General features: G+C 42.2%; 1 protein-coding gene across 3 annotated transcripts in view; it reads right to left on the bottom strand.

Annotated features, from left to right (window-relative positions):
• Positions 1 to 6,541: 6,541 nt before the first annotated feature.
• The window catches only part of CLPB (ClpB family mitochondrial disaggregase), a 153,490-nt gene continuing 141,646 nt past the window's right edge, over positions 6,542 to 18,385 (bottom strand). For 2 of the 3 annotated variants that reach the window (XM_060018328.1, XM_060018329.1), the window contains 5 exons: positions 17,220 to 17,376; positions 16,382 to 16,455; positions 16,094 to 16,213; positions 15,771 to 15,875; positions 6,542 to 15,383 (listed from right to left, as the gene is read on the bottom strand). In XM_060018328.1, coding sequence (XP_059874311.1) covers positions 15,135 to 15,383; positions 15,771 to 15,875; positions 16,094 to 16,213; positions 16,382 to 16,455; positions 17,220 to 17,376 — 705 coding nt within the window. In that variant the 3' untranslated portion in view covers positions 6,542 to 15,134. The remainder of the gene's footprint in view (positions 15,384 to 15,770; positions 15,876 to 16,093; positions 16,214 to 16,381; positions 16,456 to 17,219; positions 17,377 to 18,385) is intronic. The other variant, XM_060018330.1, reaches the window with a different exon arrangement.

Genomic DNA, 18,385 nt, shown 5'->3' with positions numbered 1-18,385 from the left:
GAAGCTTTTAGAATCTTCTTTACATCCTGAGGGTTTTGATATTTCAATATGATATGACTGGGTAGGAATCTGCTTTCAACCAATGGGCATTTGGTGGGTCCTTTCAGTCTGAAAAATTCATGTCCTTTAGCGATGGAAAATTTCTTCTATACTAATTATTTGATAATATTTTCTGCCTCACTTAATCCTTTTTTTTTTTTTTTCTGGCTGCATGGCTTGCAGGATCTTAGCTCCCTGACCAGGGATTGAACCCGGGCCCTCAGCAGTGAAAGCGTGGAGTCCTAACCACTGGACAACCCAGGGAGTTACCTCTTCTTTCTTTTAAAAACCCCTACTAGGTGGATGTTGGGCATTCTTAATTGATTTTTCTAACTTTATCTGGTCTCTCACATTTTTCATTTCTTTTTGTTTTACTTCTTGGGAGATTTTCTCAAGTTTATCTTCCAATTATTTTATGGATTAAAAAAATTAACTACCATATCTTAAAATTCTAAAAGTTATTCTCTTCTGTTATTACTTTTTTTAATATAAATTTATTTATCTTTGGCTGCATTGGGTCTTCGTTGCTGCGTGCAGGCTTTCTCTGCCTGTGGCAAGCGGGGGCTACTCTTCGTTGCGGTGCACAGGCTTCTCATTGTGGTGGCTTCTCTTGTGGAGCATGGGCTCTAGGGACGTGGGCTCACTAGTTGTGGCTCGAGGGCTCTAGAGTGCGCGGGCTTCAGTAGTTGTGGCACACAGGCTTAGTTACTCCGCAGCATGTGGGATCTTCCCGGACCAGGGCTCGAACCTATGTCCCCTGCACTGGTAGGCAGATTCTTAACCCCTGCTCCACCAGGGAAGCCCCTCTGTTATTACTTTTAAAAGAAGGATCTTGTTTTTCTTTCATGGCTATATTATTTTCTCTTTTTTCTCTATGGATATCATAGATTTGGGGGGAAGTTTTCCTGTATTGCTTCTGCTTCTTCTAGGGGTCTGCCATTACTGAATCTTTTAATTCTTTGATGAGACTTCCTGGAAGGGGTAAGATTTCAGTGATGCCGTCATTCAAAGGGAATTCAAGTCCTTAGAGAAGCTTTTATAATGACCATGCCAAAGGTTCCCTGGGTCACAGAGAAGAGATCCTACCCAATCAAAGATGCCTTTACCAGTTTGGAACCCATCAGCACAACCTTCTCTTTGGGCCTCCAAAGCTGTGTGGTCCTTTCAAGCGAAGGTGAAAAGCAGTAGGAATTATTGTTCAAACAAGGCCAGGACTTGCCTACAAAAGTCTTCATTTTAACCATTTATGGAGATCTACATTTCTTTATGTAGATCCAAGTTTCTCTCTGATATCACATTCCATTATCCTGAAGGAGTTTCTGTAATATTTCTTGTAATGCATGTCTGATGAAAATGAATTCTCTCAACTTGTATTTGTCTGAAAAAGTACTTAATTTTTATTTTTGAAACATTTTCATTGGGTTTAGAATGCTGAGTTGACAGTTTCTTCCTTTAGCACTTCAAAGATGTCACTCTACTGTCTTCTAGCTTACAGAGTTTCTGGTGAGAAGTGTGCTTTTTTCCTCTGTATAATGTCTTTTTTCTCTGGCTGCTTTCAAGATTGTCTCTTTATCTTTGGTTTTTGGAATCTAAATATAAGTCCAGGCGTGTGTAGTAGTTTAAAAATATGCATACAGGTCTTCCCTGGTGGCGCAGTGGTTGAGAATCTGCCTGCCAATGCAGGGGACACGGGTTCGAGCCCTGGTCTGGGAAGATCCCACATGCCGCGGAGCAACTAGGCCCATGAGCCACAACTACTGAGCCTGCGCGTCTGGAGCTTGTGGTACGCAACGAGAGGCCACGACAGTGAGAGGCCCGCGCACCGCGATGAAGAGTGGCCCCCGCTCGCCGCAACTAGAGAAAGCCCATGCACAGAAACGAAGACCCAACACAGCCAAAAAAAAAAAATAAATAAATAAATAAAAAAAAATATGCATACAAAGTCTTTGATGTTTTAGAAGGTGGAGCTTAATTCCCCTCCTCTTAAGTTTGGGATAGACTTAGAGACTTGCTTCTTTTTTTCCAGGTATAAGGTGGAATTTTTAAAATTTCTGTCTTGATTTTTTTTTTTTTTTTTTGCGGTACGCGGGCCTCTCACTGCTGTGGCCTCTCCCATTGCGGAGCACAGGCTCCAGACGCGCAGGCTCAGCGGCCGTGGCTCACGGGCCCAGCCGCTCCGCGGCATGTGGGATCTTCCCGGACCAGGGCACGAACCCATGTCCCCTGCATCGGCAGGCGGACTCTCAACCACTGCGCCACCAGGGAAGCCCTTGATTTTTTTTTGATTGAGATTTGACATATAACATTGTGTTAGTTTCAGGTGTGCAACATGATTCAATTGTATGTATTGCAGAAGTGATCAATGTCTAGTTAATTGTCACCATACATAGTTCCAATTTTTTTTTTCATATTACATCCCTATGACTTATTTTATAACCTGAACCTTACTTTGTTCCTTTTGACCCCCTTAACCCATTTCACCCACCTCCCCACCTGGCCCTGCCTCTGGCAACAACCAAATTGTTTTCTGTAGCTATAGCTTTTTTTTTTTTTTTTTAAGATTCCACATATCAGTGTGATCCTCAAGGTCCATCCATGTCCCAAACGGCAAGATTTCATTTTTTTAATGGCTGAATAATATTCCAGTGTGTGTTTATATCTCACATTTTCTTTACCCATTCATCCATCAATGGACTCTTAGGTTGTTTCCAAACTTTGGCTATTGTAAATGTTGCAATGAACATGGGGATGCATATATCTTTCTGAGTTAGTGTTTTCATTTTCTTCGGATAAATACCCAGAAATGGAACTGCTGGATCATAGGTAGTTCTATTTTTAATTTTTTGAGGAAACTCCATATTGTTTTCCATAGGAAACTCACTTTTAATGGGGAGACTATGGTGGGAATAATGGTGTGGTACCTCTGAGACCTAGATCATACAAGACAGTGCTGCTTCTGCCTGACTCTAAGATTGCTCTGGGAATGCTAACTGCCACATTGTGAGGACTTTAAGCTGGTATGCTTTAGTCATCAGGAAATTATAATTATTTTATATATTTAATTGTCAGAAAAAGGCAGCTGGATGAGGAGTTACTGTAATGGGAAGAAACTGTCAAAGATAAAATTCCAAATCATGAAATTATGCCATAGAAAGCATATTGAGGAATTTGCTCTTCCAACAAGCACTAGGTAAGCATCTACTCTGTGTCTGAGTATGCCCAGAGAAGCCACAGAAATCAAGCAGAGGAAGACCCTAAGACAGTTTTGTAATTTTAACCTGTTAAAATATGAACCTTGACTTCTTTGATACAGCTCTATTAAAATGTAGTTTTACTTTTTAAAATTGATAAGACTTTTTTAGAGCAGCTTTAGGTTCACAGCAAAACTGGGTGGAAAATAGAGTTCCCGTATTTCACACCTGCCCCAAAGTCTCCCCACTATCAACATCAGCATCGGAATGGCACCTTTATTACAACTGATGAACCAATATTGACACATCATTATCAACCGAATTCCATAGTTTACATTAGGGTTCACTGTTGTCCATTCCATGGGTTTTGACAAATGTATAATGTCACATACCCACCATTATCATACAGAATAGTTTCACTGTTCTAAAAATCCCCTGTTCTCTACCTGTTCATCTCTGCCCCCCACTCAAGTTCCTAGCAACCACTGATGTTTCTTACTCTCTCCATAGTTTTGCCTTTTCCAGAATGGAATCATATAGTATGTAGCCTTTGTAGATTGGTTTCTTTCACTTATGGTTTCTCCATGTCTTTTTCTAGCTTGATAGCTTATTTCTTTTTAGTGCTAAATAATATTCCATTGTCTGGATGTACCAGAGTTTGCTTATGCACTTGCCAATCAAAGAATATCTTGGTTGTTTCCAAGTTTTGGCAACTTGAATATGAATAAAGCTGCTACAAACATTTGTGTATAGGTTTTTGTGTGGACATCCATTTTCAGCTTCTTTGGGCAAATGCCAATGAGTACGATTACGGGATTGCATGGTAAGAGTATATTTAGTTTTTTAAGAAACCGTCAAATTGTCTTCCAGTTTGTGCATTCCCACCAGCAATGAATGAAAGTGCCTGTTGCTCTGTGTCAGCATTTCTTGCTGTCAGTGTTCCAGATTTTGGCCATTCTAATAGGTGTGTAGTGGTATCTCGTTTGTTAATCTGTATTTCCCTGATGACATATGATGTTGAACATCTTTTCATATGCTTATTTGCCATCTGTAGGTCTTCTTTGGAGAAGTTATCTGTTCAGATCTTTTGCCCAGTTTGTAATCTGGTTGTTCATTTTGTTATTGTTGAGTTTTAAGAGTTCTTCGTATATTTTGGCTATCAGTCCTTCATCAGATACTATGTTTTGCAAATATTTTCTCTCAGTCTATGGCTTGTCTTCCCATTCTCTTGATATTTAACTTCGATACATTAAAAAAAAAGCCTTATTTTTAAAGAAAATTTTCTTACATTTGATGTATAATTTTTTGATATAAAAAATTGAGGTAACTCACATCATAAAATTTACCCTTTGAAGTGTACAATTGCGTGACTGCGCAAAGTTGTGCAACTGTCACCACTATGTAATTCTATAACATTTTCATCATTCCAAAAGAAGCCCATTATCAGTTGTTCCCATTCCCCTCTTCCCTCAGCCGCTGACAACCACTAATCTACTTTCTGTCTCTATTGATTTGCCTATCTAGACATTTCCATATAAAAGGAATCATAATATGTATTCTTTTGTAACTGGCTTCTTTCATTTAGCATGTTTTCAAGGTTCATCCATGTTGTAGCATGAGTCATTACTTCATTCTTTTTATGGATAAATAATATTCTATTGTATGGATATACCAAGTTTTGTTTATTCATTCATTAGTTTGATGGGCATTTGGGTTGTTTCTACTTTCTGAACATTTGTGCAACAAGTTTTTGTGTGGGTGTATGTTTTCATGTCTCTTAGGTATACTTAGGAATGGAATTGCCGGGACACGGAAATGCTATGTTTAATCTTTTAAGGGACTGCTAGACTCTTTTCCAAAGTGGTTGTATCATTTTACATTCCCAGTTTCTCAGCATCCTCACCAACACTTGCTATTGTCTATCTTTTTGATTATAGCCATTCTAGTGGGTGTGCAGTTTTGGTTTGCATTTCCCTGATGGCTAAGGATGTGCTTATTGGCCATTTGTATACCTTCTTTGGAGATATGTTTACTCAGATGCTTTTCCTATTTAAATTGTCTTTTTCTTGTTGAGTTGTAAAAGTTTTTCATTTACTCAGTATACTAGACTGGCCAGAGAAGGATCGGGGTTTTGGAGGAAGTACAGTTATTGTTGATAAAATTTAGATGTGACCATGATACAGGTGGCTAAGGTGGGCAGGGGCATAAAAAGTTCACTAAATGTAAGCAAAGTAGGGTATTGGATAAGTCATTCATGGGAAGTTGAAGCCACCAAGAATGATGGCATGTGTTGGGGAAGGGAGAAAGTGATATGGGGCCTAAGATCTTCCTTGTGTGAGGGAAGTTGTTGAGAGATCAGTAGATAGGGCAATGACAGAGGGCTGGAATAGTCAAACTGCTGAACTTAAAGAAGCTAGGAGGAAAGATGAGCAATAATCACAGAAAAGCAGTGGGGCTCACTTCCTGGGTCTGACAATAAAAGCAGCTGCCACCTAAGAGGACTACAGGGGAAGAAGCATCTTAAGGGACAGCCAGAGTAAACGATACCTTCAGGAGACAGTTAAGGTGAAAAATATTCTCTGACATAAATCATAGCAATGTTTTCTTAGGTCAGTCTCCCAACACAATAGAAATAAAAGCAAAAATAAACAAATGGGACCTAATCAAACTTATAAGCTTTTGCACAGCAAAGGAAACTATAAACAAAATGAAAAGACAACCTATGGACTGGGAGAAAATATTTGCAAATCATGTGACCGACAAGGGCTTAACTTCCAAAATATACAAACGGCTCATATAATGCAATAACAAAAAAAAATCAAAAAATGGGCAGAAGACTGAAATAGATATTCCTCCAAAGACATACAGATGGCCAACAAGCACATGAAAAGATGCTCAACATCACTAATTATTAGAGAAAAGCAAATCAAAACTACAATAAGGTATCACCTCACACCAGTCACAATGGGCAACATCAAAAAGTCTACAAATAACAAACGTTGGAGAGGGTGTGGAGAAAAGGGATCCCTCCTACACTGCTGGGGGGAACGTAAATTGGTACAGCCACTATGGAGAACAGTATGGAGGTTCCTTAAAAAACTAAAAATAGAACTACCATATGATCCATCAATCCCACTACTGGGCATATATGCAAAAAAGACGAAAGCTCTAATTCCAAAAGACACATGCACCCCAATGTTCATAGCAGCATTATTTACAATAGCCAAGACATGGAAGAAACCTAAGGGTCCATGAACAGATGAATGGATAAAGAAGATGTGGTATACATACACAATGAAATATTACTCAGCCATAAAAAAAATGAAGTAATGTCATTTGCAGCAACATGGATGGACCTAGAGATCATCATACTAAGTAAGAAAGAGAAAGACAAATATTATATCACTCATATGTGTAATCTAAAAAGCAGTACAAACGAATTTACAAAACAAAAACAGGCTCATGGACATAGAAAATAAACTCATGGTTACCAAAAGGTAAGAGGTGGGGAGGGATAAATTGGGGAGTATGGGATTAACAGATGCATACTACCATATATAAAATAAACAACAAGGATTTACTGTATAGCACAGAGAACTATATTCAAAATCTTGTAATAAACTATAATGGAAAAGAATTGGAAAATAAGAATATACACATCTACACATATAACCGGATCACTTCGCTGTACGCCTGAAACTAACACAATATTGTAAATCAACTATACTTCAGTAACAGAAAAAAAAAAGAAAAAAACGGTGAAGAGATGGAGCAAACATTCCAACAAGATGCTTATATAGAAAAATTTGTTGATTATTGAAGGAAGAACTGAGGGCACAGGGAAGTGTTGGGAACACTATGTGATGAGGTGATGGTAGATGACCACTGACGTTCAGACCTCTTGAAATTACTTTGACAAACCTGTGAGGAATGCTAGACTGGAACGACTCTTGCAGGATGGTGGGCAAAGAGTTCCAGGATTGTGCTGGCAGGTACATTCCTTATTTCTACAACTGATCATGGCCCTAGGGGTGGCACACTGGTGACTGCCCTCTTCCCCCAACCCTAGGGGTTATTTCCCTTGTCCTAGGTCAGCTCCTTGGAGCCCAGTGGGTGACCCAAATCTTTATCCTTTAAAGAATACGAGTACTTAGTGGTTCTGTTATTTAATACCTAAATCAGTTAAGACCACAGTAGAGAAAATTGTTCAGGGGAAAAAAAAAAAAAAGGAAATAAATCTAAAGAAACCACCTAGAACAAAGGTTCTTTTTTCAAGTTCACCTATTCTTTTTTCATACTGTCCTTTCTTGCCTTATGGTTTCTAGTCCTCCCTTTATTTCTCTGAATATTTTAAACATACTTTATTTTTTATTTATTAAAATTTATTTATTTTTGGCTGTGTTGGGTCTTTGCTGCTGCGTGCGGGCTTTCTCTAGTTGTGCCGAGTGGGGGCTACTCTTCCTTGTGGTACATGGGCTTCTCTTGTTGCAGAGCACAGGCTCTAGGCACGTGGGCTTCAGTAGTTTTAGCATGTGGGCTCAGTAGTTGTGGCTCACGGGCTCTAGAGCACAGGCTCAGTAGTTGTGGTGCACAGGATTACTTGCTCCGCGGCATGCAGGATCCTCCCAGACCAGGGCTCGAACCCATGTCCCCTGCATTGGCAGGCAGATTCTTAACCACTGCACCACCAGGTAAGTCCCTAAACATACTTTTATTTTTAATTTTTAAAAAATTTATTTATTTATTTATGGCTGCATTTGGTCTTCGCTGCTGTGTGTGGGCTTTCTTTAGTTGCGGCGAGTGGGGGCTACTCTTCGTTGCAGTACGTGGGCTTCTCTTCGTTGCAGTACGTGGGCTTCTCATTGCAGTGGCTTCTCTTGTTGCGGAGCACAGGCTCTAGGTGCACAGGCTTCAGTAGTTGTGGCACGTGGGCTCAGTAGTTGTGGCTCACGGGCTCCAGAGCACAGGCTCAGTAGTTGTGGTGCACGGGCTTAGTTGCTGCACGGCATGTGGGATCTTCCCGGACCAGGGATCGAACCCGATCTGGCAGGCGGATTCTTAACCACTGCACCACCAGGGAAGTGCCAACATACTTCTTTTAAATTCAGATTCTTCTACTACAATTCTTGGAGTGCAAATTCTCCCACTTGTTGCATCTGCTGAGTTTGCTCTCCTTCATGGTGGTTTGCTGCTTCTTCTTTCGTTTTCTCTTCTCCTCCTCCTTTATTTGGGGTAAGTTTTCCTGTAAGCTCATTTCAATAGGACTTGTTTTTCCAAAGGTTCCTTTGTGAAAACTTGGTTACAAGAATATCCTTACAGAACAGTTTTGTGTTTGCTTCTAAGGGATCCTACGGCCCAGGACCAGTTTTTGGTTAGTTTTTCATCTTGACATTCCAGTAACATTTGGGTACTGTGAATTTAGACCACACTCTCACAAACAGCAAATGTCTTAGTTTCTTTGTAGCTGACTCTTTCTACTTACATCTCTGAGTGATGTTAGACTTTTTTGTATTTCCCTACTGATTCCCAGGTTAAGGAGCAGTGTTTTTCTAGTCTTCATTGCACAAGGAAGTAGTCCTTTGAGACTCCTGTTTCAGTGTTGAAGGCCTAGCACTCAGCCATTAGGCCTATATCTGAGTCCCAAGTCTCCACGAACTCTTTGACCTCCACTCTCACAAACCCTCTGACTTTTGGGTTCCCATTCATTTCTGGAACCCTGGGATTTCCCATTTTTAGGTTTAAGTCCAGTTGTGTGTCAAACTTTTTTTTTTGGCTACATAATATTCAATATTTCTATATTTGAGGTAGGAAGTGAGTTTGCCTGGAACTACTGTCTGTTGTATTGATATATTGGTCAGAAGTCACCCCCAAACATTCTGCATATTGTAATCAAGGGGCTTTTTTTTTTTTTTTTTTTTGCGGTACGCGGGCCTCTCACTGTTCTGGCCTCTCCTGTTGCGGAGCACAGGCTCCGGACGCACAGGCTCAGCGGTCATGGCTCACGGGCCCAGCCGCTCTGCGGCATATGGGATCTTCCTGGACCGGGGCACGAACCCGTGTCCCCTGCACCAGCAGGCAGACTCTCAACCACTGTGCCACCAGGGAAGCCCCAAAGGGTCTTTTAAAGACACAAATATGGCCATTTCATCCTCTCAGCATGGCATTCAAGACACTATGAAGTACAGAAACTCACCTCTCTAGCTTCATTTCCCACCACTTTCTCCTCTTCTTCACACTCACATACACTCTCTACACTCCAGTCACAGACATTAATTCTTCTCTTTCTATTCTCTCATAATTTTATTTAGGGTGTACATTGATAGTAGTTACATTTACTTATTCTCTAGTTTGCGTGCTATCAAGATGGAATTGTAGTAACTGACAGCAGTAGTAACTCATTATCTCCCTAACCCAGAAAATAGTAGCTCCATATGGTGAAGCTACTAGACACTTCAGTATAACATGATTTTAATTTTATTAAATTAAAGATGTTCGAGTCTAACTATGCTTGCACTGAATTGTATATTAAAGAATTGACACTTTAATGATATCAAGTCACCCTTCCAAGAACCTGGTATGTCTTTTCACTTGTCAGATCTTGTTCTATGCCCTTCAATATGATTTTTTGTTTATTCTTAGTATTTTATAATTTTGAATAGGTATCACATTAATATGGTTCAAAACTTTAAATTATAGAAATGAATACAGTGAATTTACCCTTCCATTGCAGTCTCCTCTCTGCCCAATTCTTCTCTTTTCCAGAGATATTTTATATTTATATGAGCAAATACATACACCTATTTATTTCAATTGTGAATGGAATACTTTTGTTATTGTTTCTAGTTGATTATTGCTGGAATAGAAAAAAGCAATTGATTTTTGTACATTTATCTTTTACTCACTTACCAAATGTCCTTATTAATGCTAATAGGTTTTACTTATAGCCTCTTAGATCTCCTAAAAGCACAGTCACATATCAACAAAACAAAATCATTTATTATTTTCCAATAGATACCAATTACTCACTTTTCTTGCCTAATTATTTACACCTAAATTTTCAAAGCAGTGTTGACGCTTGTCTTATTTCAGACTTTAACAGAAGTAGCTTTAGTATTTATAATTAAAAATGTTTGCTATTGGCTTTTGATGGTTTCTTTTACTTGGAGTTTATCAAATCATACTTAAAGCTGTAATATTTTATCAAATGCTTTTTCAGCATATACTGATAAAATGTTCATCTCCTTTCATTAAAAAAACTTTATTCTGAAATAATTTTAGACTTACAGAAAAGTTGCAAAAACAATACAAAGAGTTCCTGTATACCCTTCACTCAGATTTCCTCCATGTAAATACTTTACTTTTGTTTTATCATTCTGTATGTATACTTTTGTATGTGTGTGTATGTATAATTTAGCTTCCTGAAACATTTGCCAACTGTCTTTATCTTTAAATATTTCAATGTATATTTTCTAAAAACAAGGATATTCTCTTACATAATCATAAGAACTATTATCAAAATAAGAAAATTAATATTAATCTACAGACATTTAAATAATCTTCAAGTTCTTGATGTAATGGATTAATAAATTTCCTGATACTGAGGCTTGTATTGCTGAAATAAAACTTACGTAATTATGTTGTATAATTCAACTTAGTTTTATTTGGAAGTTTTGCCTCTATAGTCGTAGATGAGATTAAGCTATGGCATTCTTTTTGGCAGTTTTGCGGGTTTGAGTATTAATCTTACGCTGGCCTTTAAAAAATCAACTGAGCATCTTCCCATTTTTCCCATGATCTGAATCAGTTTTTATAGTAATTAAAAATTACTCTGATCTATTTTTTGGGCTGGATGATGGCTACAGTGGTATTCACTTTGTGGATAACTCATTGAATTGTATACTTGTGATTTGTGTACTTTTCCATGTATATGTCAATTTAAAAAGTTTAAAGAAAACAATCTTTTAAAAAGATAAAATTTTAATGACCTTTCCAATCTCTTCTTTTGGTAACTAATTGGCGTATTCAAACCACTGACTTGGGTCAGTGTTTGCTAGGAAATGATCTATCTGCTCTGTTTTCAAAATTGTGGCCACAGACTTCTCCTAAAATTATTTTAAATACTTTCATATATGTGGTTATGTCTGATTTCTCATTCCTAATCTTGGTTTTTTTTTGCTTTTCCCCTATATCAGGCTGAGGAGATTTTATCTATTTTATTGGTGTTTTCAAAAAGAATAGTTTTCTTATCCTTTCTCCTTTTTTGTTTTTTGAATTCCTACTTAACTTCAGGTTTTATCTTTAATTGATCCATTTTCTATTTTCCTATGCTTTAAATGTGTTTTTTTCTAAATTCCTAAAACCATCACTACATATCTTTGAATTTTTCCTTTTGAACAATAAAGATATTACATTTTCATTTGCAAGTCCAGCCTCATGTATTTCTGGATACTCAGTAAGTATCTGGGGTCTTACTTTGCCCCATTCACTAAGGGTCTAGCAGGTTCTACTGCCTGGCCACAAACACATGACAAATGTGTGCTCCATGAACATATGATACTGTTCTGTCCTGGGACTCACTATGAAGGTCTATGCTTGCTGCAGGGCCCACCCATCCATCCAAATACCTGGAGCAGCCATCATGTGATGGCTCTGTGCCAGCTTCTATGAATAGGATAGTGAGTGGAATAACTGGGTATCTGCCCTCTTGGATCTTACACTCTATTTGTTCTTACATAGAACAAATAATGCAAGTGAGCTGAATACTGCCTAGGATGCTATGGTCCAACATCACCTAGGAGGTCTAGCTAAGATTCCCTACAAGTGATACTTAAGTTCCTCAGAATCTGAGGGTCTACCCTGTCCCCTACCGTCTTCTCAGAAAGGTGGCCATTGGGTTTTCTTGTACAAAAATTATCTGGTTTTGAGTTATATGTCTGCTGCTCCTGGCCGCAGCTGACTAAACCAAGGGACTGACAGTCAAGCATAAGAACTTTATCCAATAGGAATGTTCCATATAGGATGGTCACCGACTGACTTAATTAGAGCCTCTAAGGGAAGTCTGAACAAAAAATAGAGTGAGAGGAGAAGAAACAGAGATAGCAGGAGAGGAAGAAGCAGAAAAAGAATAGTAAAGTCATAATAATAAGGGCAAATTGCAAACCTTGTGGTGTTGGATTAGAACTGTAGGCATCAATACGGACTCATAGTTTTTAATAATATACAGATAGACAGATACAGTAATAAATTCAGTTGTGTGTGATACATGTGTTAACATACACACATATATTTCCTAGCTTTGTGTGCTGAAAAGGCTTAGAAGCAACAACACTCCAGTAGCAATGAATATACCACCTTAGTTTCTAAGTACCATTCTCAAATAAAAGGAACCAGGAGCTGCTTAGAGAAATGTCTGATGCCAGGGCTGGGACAAGAAAAGTATGAGTGAGCCTGGAATATCCTGTGGTACCAGAAAGTAAGGCAATACTAAAAAAAATGATGGGGCAATGTTGAAACAACACAGGAGCCAATTTAGGAGCTCCCAATGGCCAAATCTAGGCCAAATGAGCCAAAAAAAACTATGTTAGTATTAGGTTATAACCCATAGACTAAAACAAATATCCATTAGTTTATACTAATATAAATAAATTACTGAATAAATAAATGGGGGAAAAGAGACAGCTGTTCCTTACAGTAGAATACCAATTAATAAACATAGATGGAATAAGAAAAGAGAAAGTCATCATTAGGCAAATACAATATTAATGCTTGTTATAAGTAAGAACCATTGATGGATGCTAAAAATCAATAGGCAAAATTCTAAGGATAAATAAGACATCTATACAGCTCCTATCTTTCCATGAGATTCTTATTAATTTCAAAAGGGAAATTAGTAAACCTACAGTGGAGAAACTGGCACACACAACCTCAGCCATGTGCTGCCACTATGAGGCACTAAGAAGGGCACAGCATCACTTGTGGGTTAGTCTTGCCCAAAATGTAGAGCCTCGATCTAATCATGTGAAAACAGCAGGCAAATCCAAATTAAGGGACATTCTACAAATTAACTGATCTGGACATTTCAAAAGTGTCAAGGTCATAAAAGGCAAAGAAAGCCAGAGGAACTGTCACAGGCTGAAGGAGATGAAGAAAACATAACAAAATGCAATGTGGGCTCCTCGATTGGATTCTGGACCAGAAAAAGGACATCAGTGGGGAACATGGCAAAATTTGAATGTCTACAGATTAGTTAGTAGTACTGTATCATGTTAATTTCCTGGTTTTACTAATTCTACTGTAATTTAATAATTTTTAAAGATGTTAATATTAGGAGAAGCTGGTGAAGGGTGCATGGGAACTCTATTATTTTGGCAACTACCTGTAAGTCTAAAATTATTTCAGAGCAAGAAGTAAAATAATAATAATAATAATAATAACACACAAAAAAAAATGGCACGTGAGCTACAACTACTGAGCCCACGTGCCACAACTACTGAAACCTGTGCACCTAGAGCTCATGCTCTGCAACAAGAGAAGCCACAGCAATGAGAAGCCCACACATCGCAACGAAGAGTAGCCCCCACTCGCTGCAACTACAGAAAGCCCGCGTGCAGCAACAAAGACCCAATGCAGCCAAAAATAAGTAAATAAAATAAATTAAAAAAAAAAAGAATGGCAGTCACTGAGGTTAAGAAGCAGCAGACAACTCCTTGAGGGGCTGGACAGTGATTGCTGGAGCATCTGCTGGAGCCCACGTTCTGGCTTCTGATTGCCTCACACCTGCCATGTTGTCATCACCCAAGGGATTTTGATTCCTGTCCCCATTTTCTGCTTCCTGAAAGAGACTTTGTAACACCAAAGGAAGGTTCCAAAATGGCCCCGCAGGGGGAGGGTGATGACATGGTCATCGATGGTGGCTATTGCAGATGGTTCCCAAGGTGTACCAAGCCTTGCTGTGCCCTGCTAAGCTGAGGCTGGAACATGTCTGGTCTGTGGAATGCCTTGGGGGATGGTGTGCAGTCCCTCTGCTTAGTGACTAACATGCAGACTGCACAGGGGAGCTGTTTATTCCAGGTTCACTTAGCTGGGATCATAGTATAGACGGGGCTGAGGCAGGCTCCATGGCCATCTGGGCAGAGCCCGACCCCATGATTCCTCCTCCTGCAGTTCCCCAATGTCTACGTAGTTGGTCTCCTCAAGGAGGCCCTGTAGAGCTGACCTTGCTTGGTCATTTGGTAACTTCTGTCCAGTCTCCGTGTAGGGCAGGGTAGTGCCCAGTCAGCCTTCCTCCTAAAGATGCCCTATGCTGGCTTAGTTCCAAGGCTGGAGAGACATGCTCTGGTCTGACCTCTGAACATGGGGTGGGGAGCAACAGTAGCTATGACACAGTAGTGTCCCTGAGAGTCCCTTTCCCTTGGAATTTTAGAGCTTGGGAAAGAGGAAGCTACGGCCTAAATGCAGAACCTCTGTGCCTGGGCCTCTGCATTCTTCTCCATTCCCAGTGGAGACATTCTGGGGACTCAGTTGCATGAGAGCCAGTAAAGGGTGGCAGGTCACAGCCTGGTCCCTGTCTCTTTCCAGCCAGATCTGTTCTCAGCTGCCATACTTCTGAGCTTCCAGGAAACATGATAAAGTTCCAGAGACGCTGGGACATGGGGATCATGCTGAAGGACAGAGATAAGAGACCTCCCTCTTCCCCCTGGCTTGAAGGGGATGGAGGAGCAGCTCCTCTCCCAGAGACCTGTTAGCACATGTGGGGCCCACAGGAAGGGATCAGGGTAGGGCAAAATTCCTGCTTTTGACTTTGGAGAGGAGTGAGAGGCAGGAGGAGAAGGTAGGTCGTTACCATGCCACAGCCAAGGGGGCTTTATTAGGTGTTCAGGGCACGTATAGGCAGGTAGGTAGACACTAGAGGGTGTGGCACACCTTCTCAGGGTTTAGTGGTGCCTGGATGTCCAATCTGTGGGTCTTGCTGTCCTTATCGATGATCTCCAGCCGCAGCTTGGGTGGACGCTTCTCAGCCTGGGGTGAGGGCAGTTCAGGACTCTTGAGTAGCTGCTTGTCTGAGTCCTCCACAGTGATGCGCAGAGTGCAGCCCCCTGGCAGCAGGTCCTGCTCGTAGGCGGCCGCCAGCTGGTTTACCACACGGCGCTCCACCTGCAGGTGGTAGGTGAAGTGGTCTTCACTGCCAAAGCCTGGAGGCCTGGCTCTATCACTTACTGCTCAGGCAAGTACTTACTCAAAGCTTCAGCTTTTTCATCTGCAAAAGGCTAACAACGCAAGCTTGCACGACAGTGCTAATGACACATTAATGTCAGTTTCTGAGGTTCTCAGCCCAGTTTCTCACACTGGTAGGGGTTCAAACTCAGTTACCCTTTAGGATAGGGGTTTTACTTGATTATATTGTTTTTGGTTCTGAAGAGGCATCTGCTCTAAGAACAATTCCTGCCTGTCTGGACAGACTGGGAGCCCAGGGAATGCGTCTGGGGGCACCAGGGAGGGAGGTGTGGAGATGCCTCACTTCTCTCAGGCTCCTGTGCTCACCTCATGCTTAATGGAGCGGGCGCCATAGTGCACGTTGTAGCCGTCAACCAACACGTCTGCCACCTCACGGTCCCAGAGCAGTGTGATGTTGTGCCTTTGCTTGGCCTGGGACAGGTCAGATAGGAGCATGCCTGAATGTGGGCCAGGGCTTTCTATCTCTCAGCGCTCTGGCCTGAGGCCTGGGCCTGTGAGAGACTGTGTGCCCTATAGCCACTGGACCCCTCTGTGCTCCTTCTTCTGGGGGTGGCGCTCCCAGCCCAGTGTTCCCTGACTTCCAGTGGGCATATATCCCACCCCCACCCACAGGCAGTCCCCGCTCTTACTCTCTTGGCCCAGAAATTCAGCTCCTTGTTGACGAGTTGGATGAGCTCCGAGTGGCAGAAGGGGAGGAAGTAGACGATCTCATTGATTCGTCCCAGAAACTCATCTCTCCTGAAGTGAGCCTATAGGGCCAGGTTAGGGATGGGGTGAACTCAGTGACCCAGAGGGTATAAAGGAATTACTGGACCCTGTTGGGGAAGATGGGTGTGGGAGGGTTTCCGTATCTTCACGATGGCTAAGGGGATCCCCCCCGACCCGAGGCTCCAGCAGGAATGACAAAGAGCTCTTACTTTTAGGATGGGGCGAATCACATTTTCCTTGAAGTTCTTAGAGATGGTGATCTTGTCACTAGTCTGGACATCCCCTGTAGAGACAGAATCATAAACCCAGGACCTTTGGGAGCTGTGCCTGCTCCTTCACTCTATCCATGAAAAAAGCCCTGGTCCTGACCCTTATGGTCTGTGTGTTCCTGGTCAAGGTCTCAGGCTGTCTGGGCCTCAGCCTTCTCCTCACCTGCACAATGAGAGGCCTGGACTGGGTACCTCCTAGGCCCTTCCACTGCTCATGTACTGGTAGGAACTGTATGAAGGAGGGGAGGGGAGAGGAGAAGAGTCAGGACCAAGACTGGGCTGGAGAGTTCAATCCTAAATAGAAAGGTGACAGATGTGGCCTCCTGCCTGACATGCTCCTCCTTTCCTCCTATGCAGGAAGGCTCCCTGGCTGAAAAAGGCTGTGTCACCTCCATACGGTTTCTGATCTGCTATCCCCTCATTGCACCGAGGTGTCTCCATCTGTTGAGTGTGCATCCCTTCAGTCCCCTTAGGCCCTGGCCTCTTCCTGGCCCCATGCCCTGGTGTGGCTCTGTCCATTACTCTGTCTGGAGCCCTCCTGTCACCCAAGAGACTTGGGGATTTCTTGAGGAAGTAGGGGCACCGTCTGTCTGCCTCCCTCCACTATCTAGTAGGGTGCTTGGTGTCTGGTCAGGACCAGCTAGGAACAAAGATGCTACCAGGGCCCTCATCTGGCCCCAGGACACCAATGCCATCCTGCCATCCTTGACCTCAGGAGATGTGCTGGCGGCCTGGTCACTTGACCAGTTGCCCAGAGAGCTCGGGCCACGTGCTGTACCAAGGTTCTCGGCGATCCGGTTATGGCTCATCTCCAAAGCTTCCTGCCTCAGCTGCAGCGCGTGCTGTGCTATCTCGTCACTGCCCACGTTGGAGGTCATGATGAAGATGGCGTCCTTGCAGTCGATGGTCTTCCCTTTTCCATCTGTCAGCCGGCCCTGGGAAGGAACCGTGACTGCATGGTCAGGGAGTGGTAAGGCTGGGCCCCTCTCCCAGGAGCTCTCTCCAGAACCCCTGTGCCTCCCCCTCCTCCAGCAGAGTCAGCATTCCCTCCTCTGGGGTCTCTGAGCACTGTTCTCACACCTCGGCTACAGTGCTCACCTGCTGGGAGTGCCCCAGGTTGAGACTGAACCTGCTGTCTGGCATCTCTGAGGGCACCCAGAAGCCAGCCTGACTGTACATGCATCCATCCAACACACTCTTCTGGAGGCCCAGTCTGGGCCAGGCTCTGTGTTGGGGCACTGGGGACTCACTGAGCCTCTGACATGCTCCCAGTCTAGAGAAGGAGTGAGGTCAGGAAACAAGCAGTCACAATTCAGTGGTTAAATGTTATGATAAAGGGAAGGCCACGCTGCTGCAGGAGGTCAGAGGAGGGTATTCTACAGGGTCATTGTGAGGACCAGGTAAATGAACTGAAACAGGTATAATCTCTGCATCTTTAGAGCCATCCTCTGGCCTGGTTAATGTCCCTCCTTTAAGCAACTTGGGAAATTGCCTTGGAATCTTTAGCTTTTTCTAGAGGTGACACAGAAGAAAGCATCTTTACTAGAAACAGATGCACAAGGAAAGAGAAAAGGGGCAACAGTAGAGGGAGGAGACAGAAGAATGAGAAAATTGTAGCTGTCCAGGGCCATTCAGTTCAAGGGCAAGGAACTCTGCCCACTCAGCAAACCTCAAGGCTAGCATGGTACAACAGCACTTTGCAGTCATTTATAAAAAAGCACTAATCAGGGCCCCATTGAGAGGAACTGATGGAGTCTGACTTTGATGGGCACATCTACTTCCACTGCCGGTGCCCTGCTTAGTGTTTTCCGTGCACTGTTGCACTCTGCCCACTAGAAGGTCGCTTTATGAGGGCAGAGGCTGGGTCTTGCTCTCACTGGGTCCTAGAACAGTGTCTGGCATATAGCATGTGCTCAACACTTGCTTGCTGAATGCTTGAATCCT

Source organism: Delphinus delphis, chromosome 8 (genome assembly GCF_949987515.2).
Source record: "Delphinus delphis chromosome 8, mDelDel1.2, whole genome shotgun sequence".
NCBI classification, from domain to species: Eukaryota; Metazoa; Chordata; class Mammalia; order Artiodactyla; family Delphinidae; genus Delphinus; species Delphinus delphis.
This window is presented reverse-complemented; position numbering and strand designations above follow the sequence as displayed.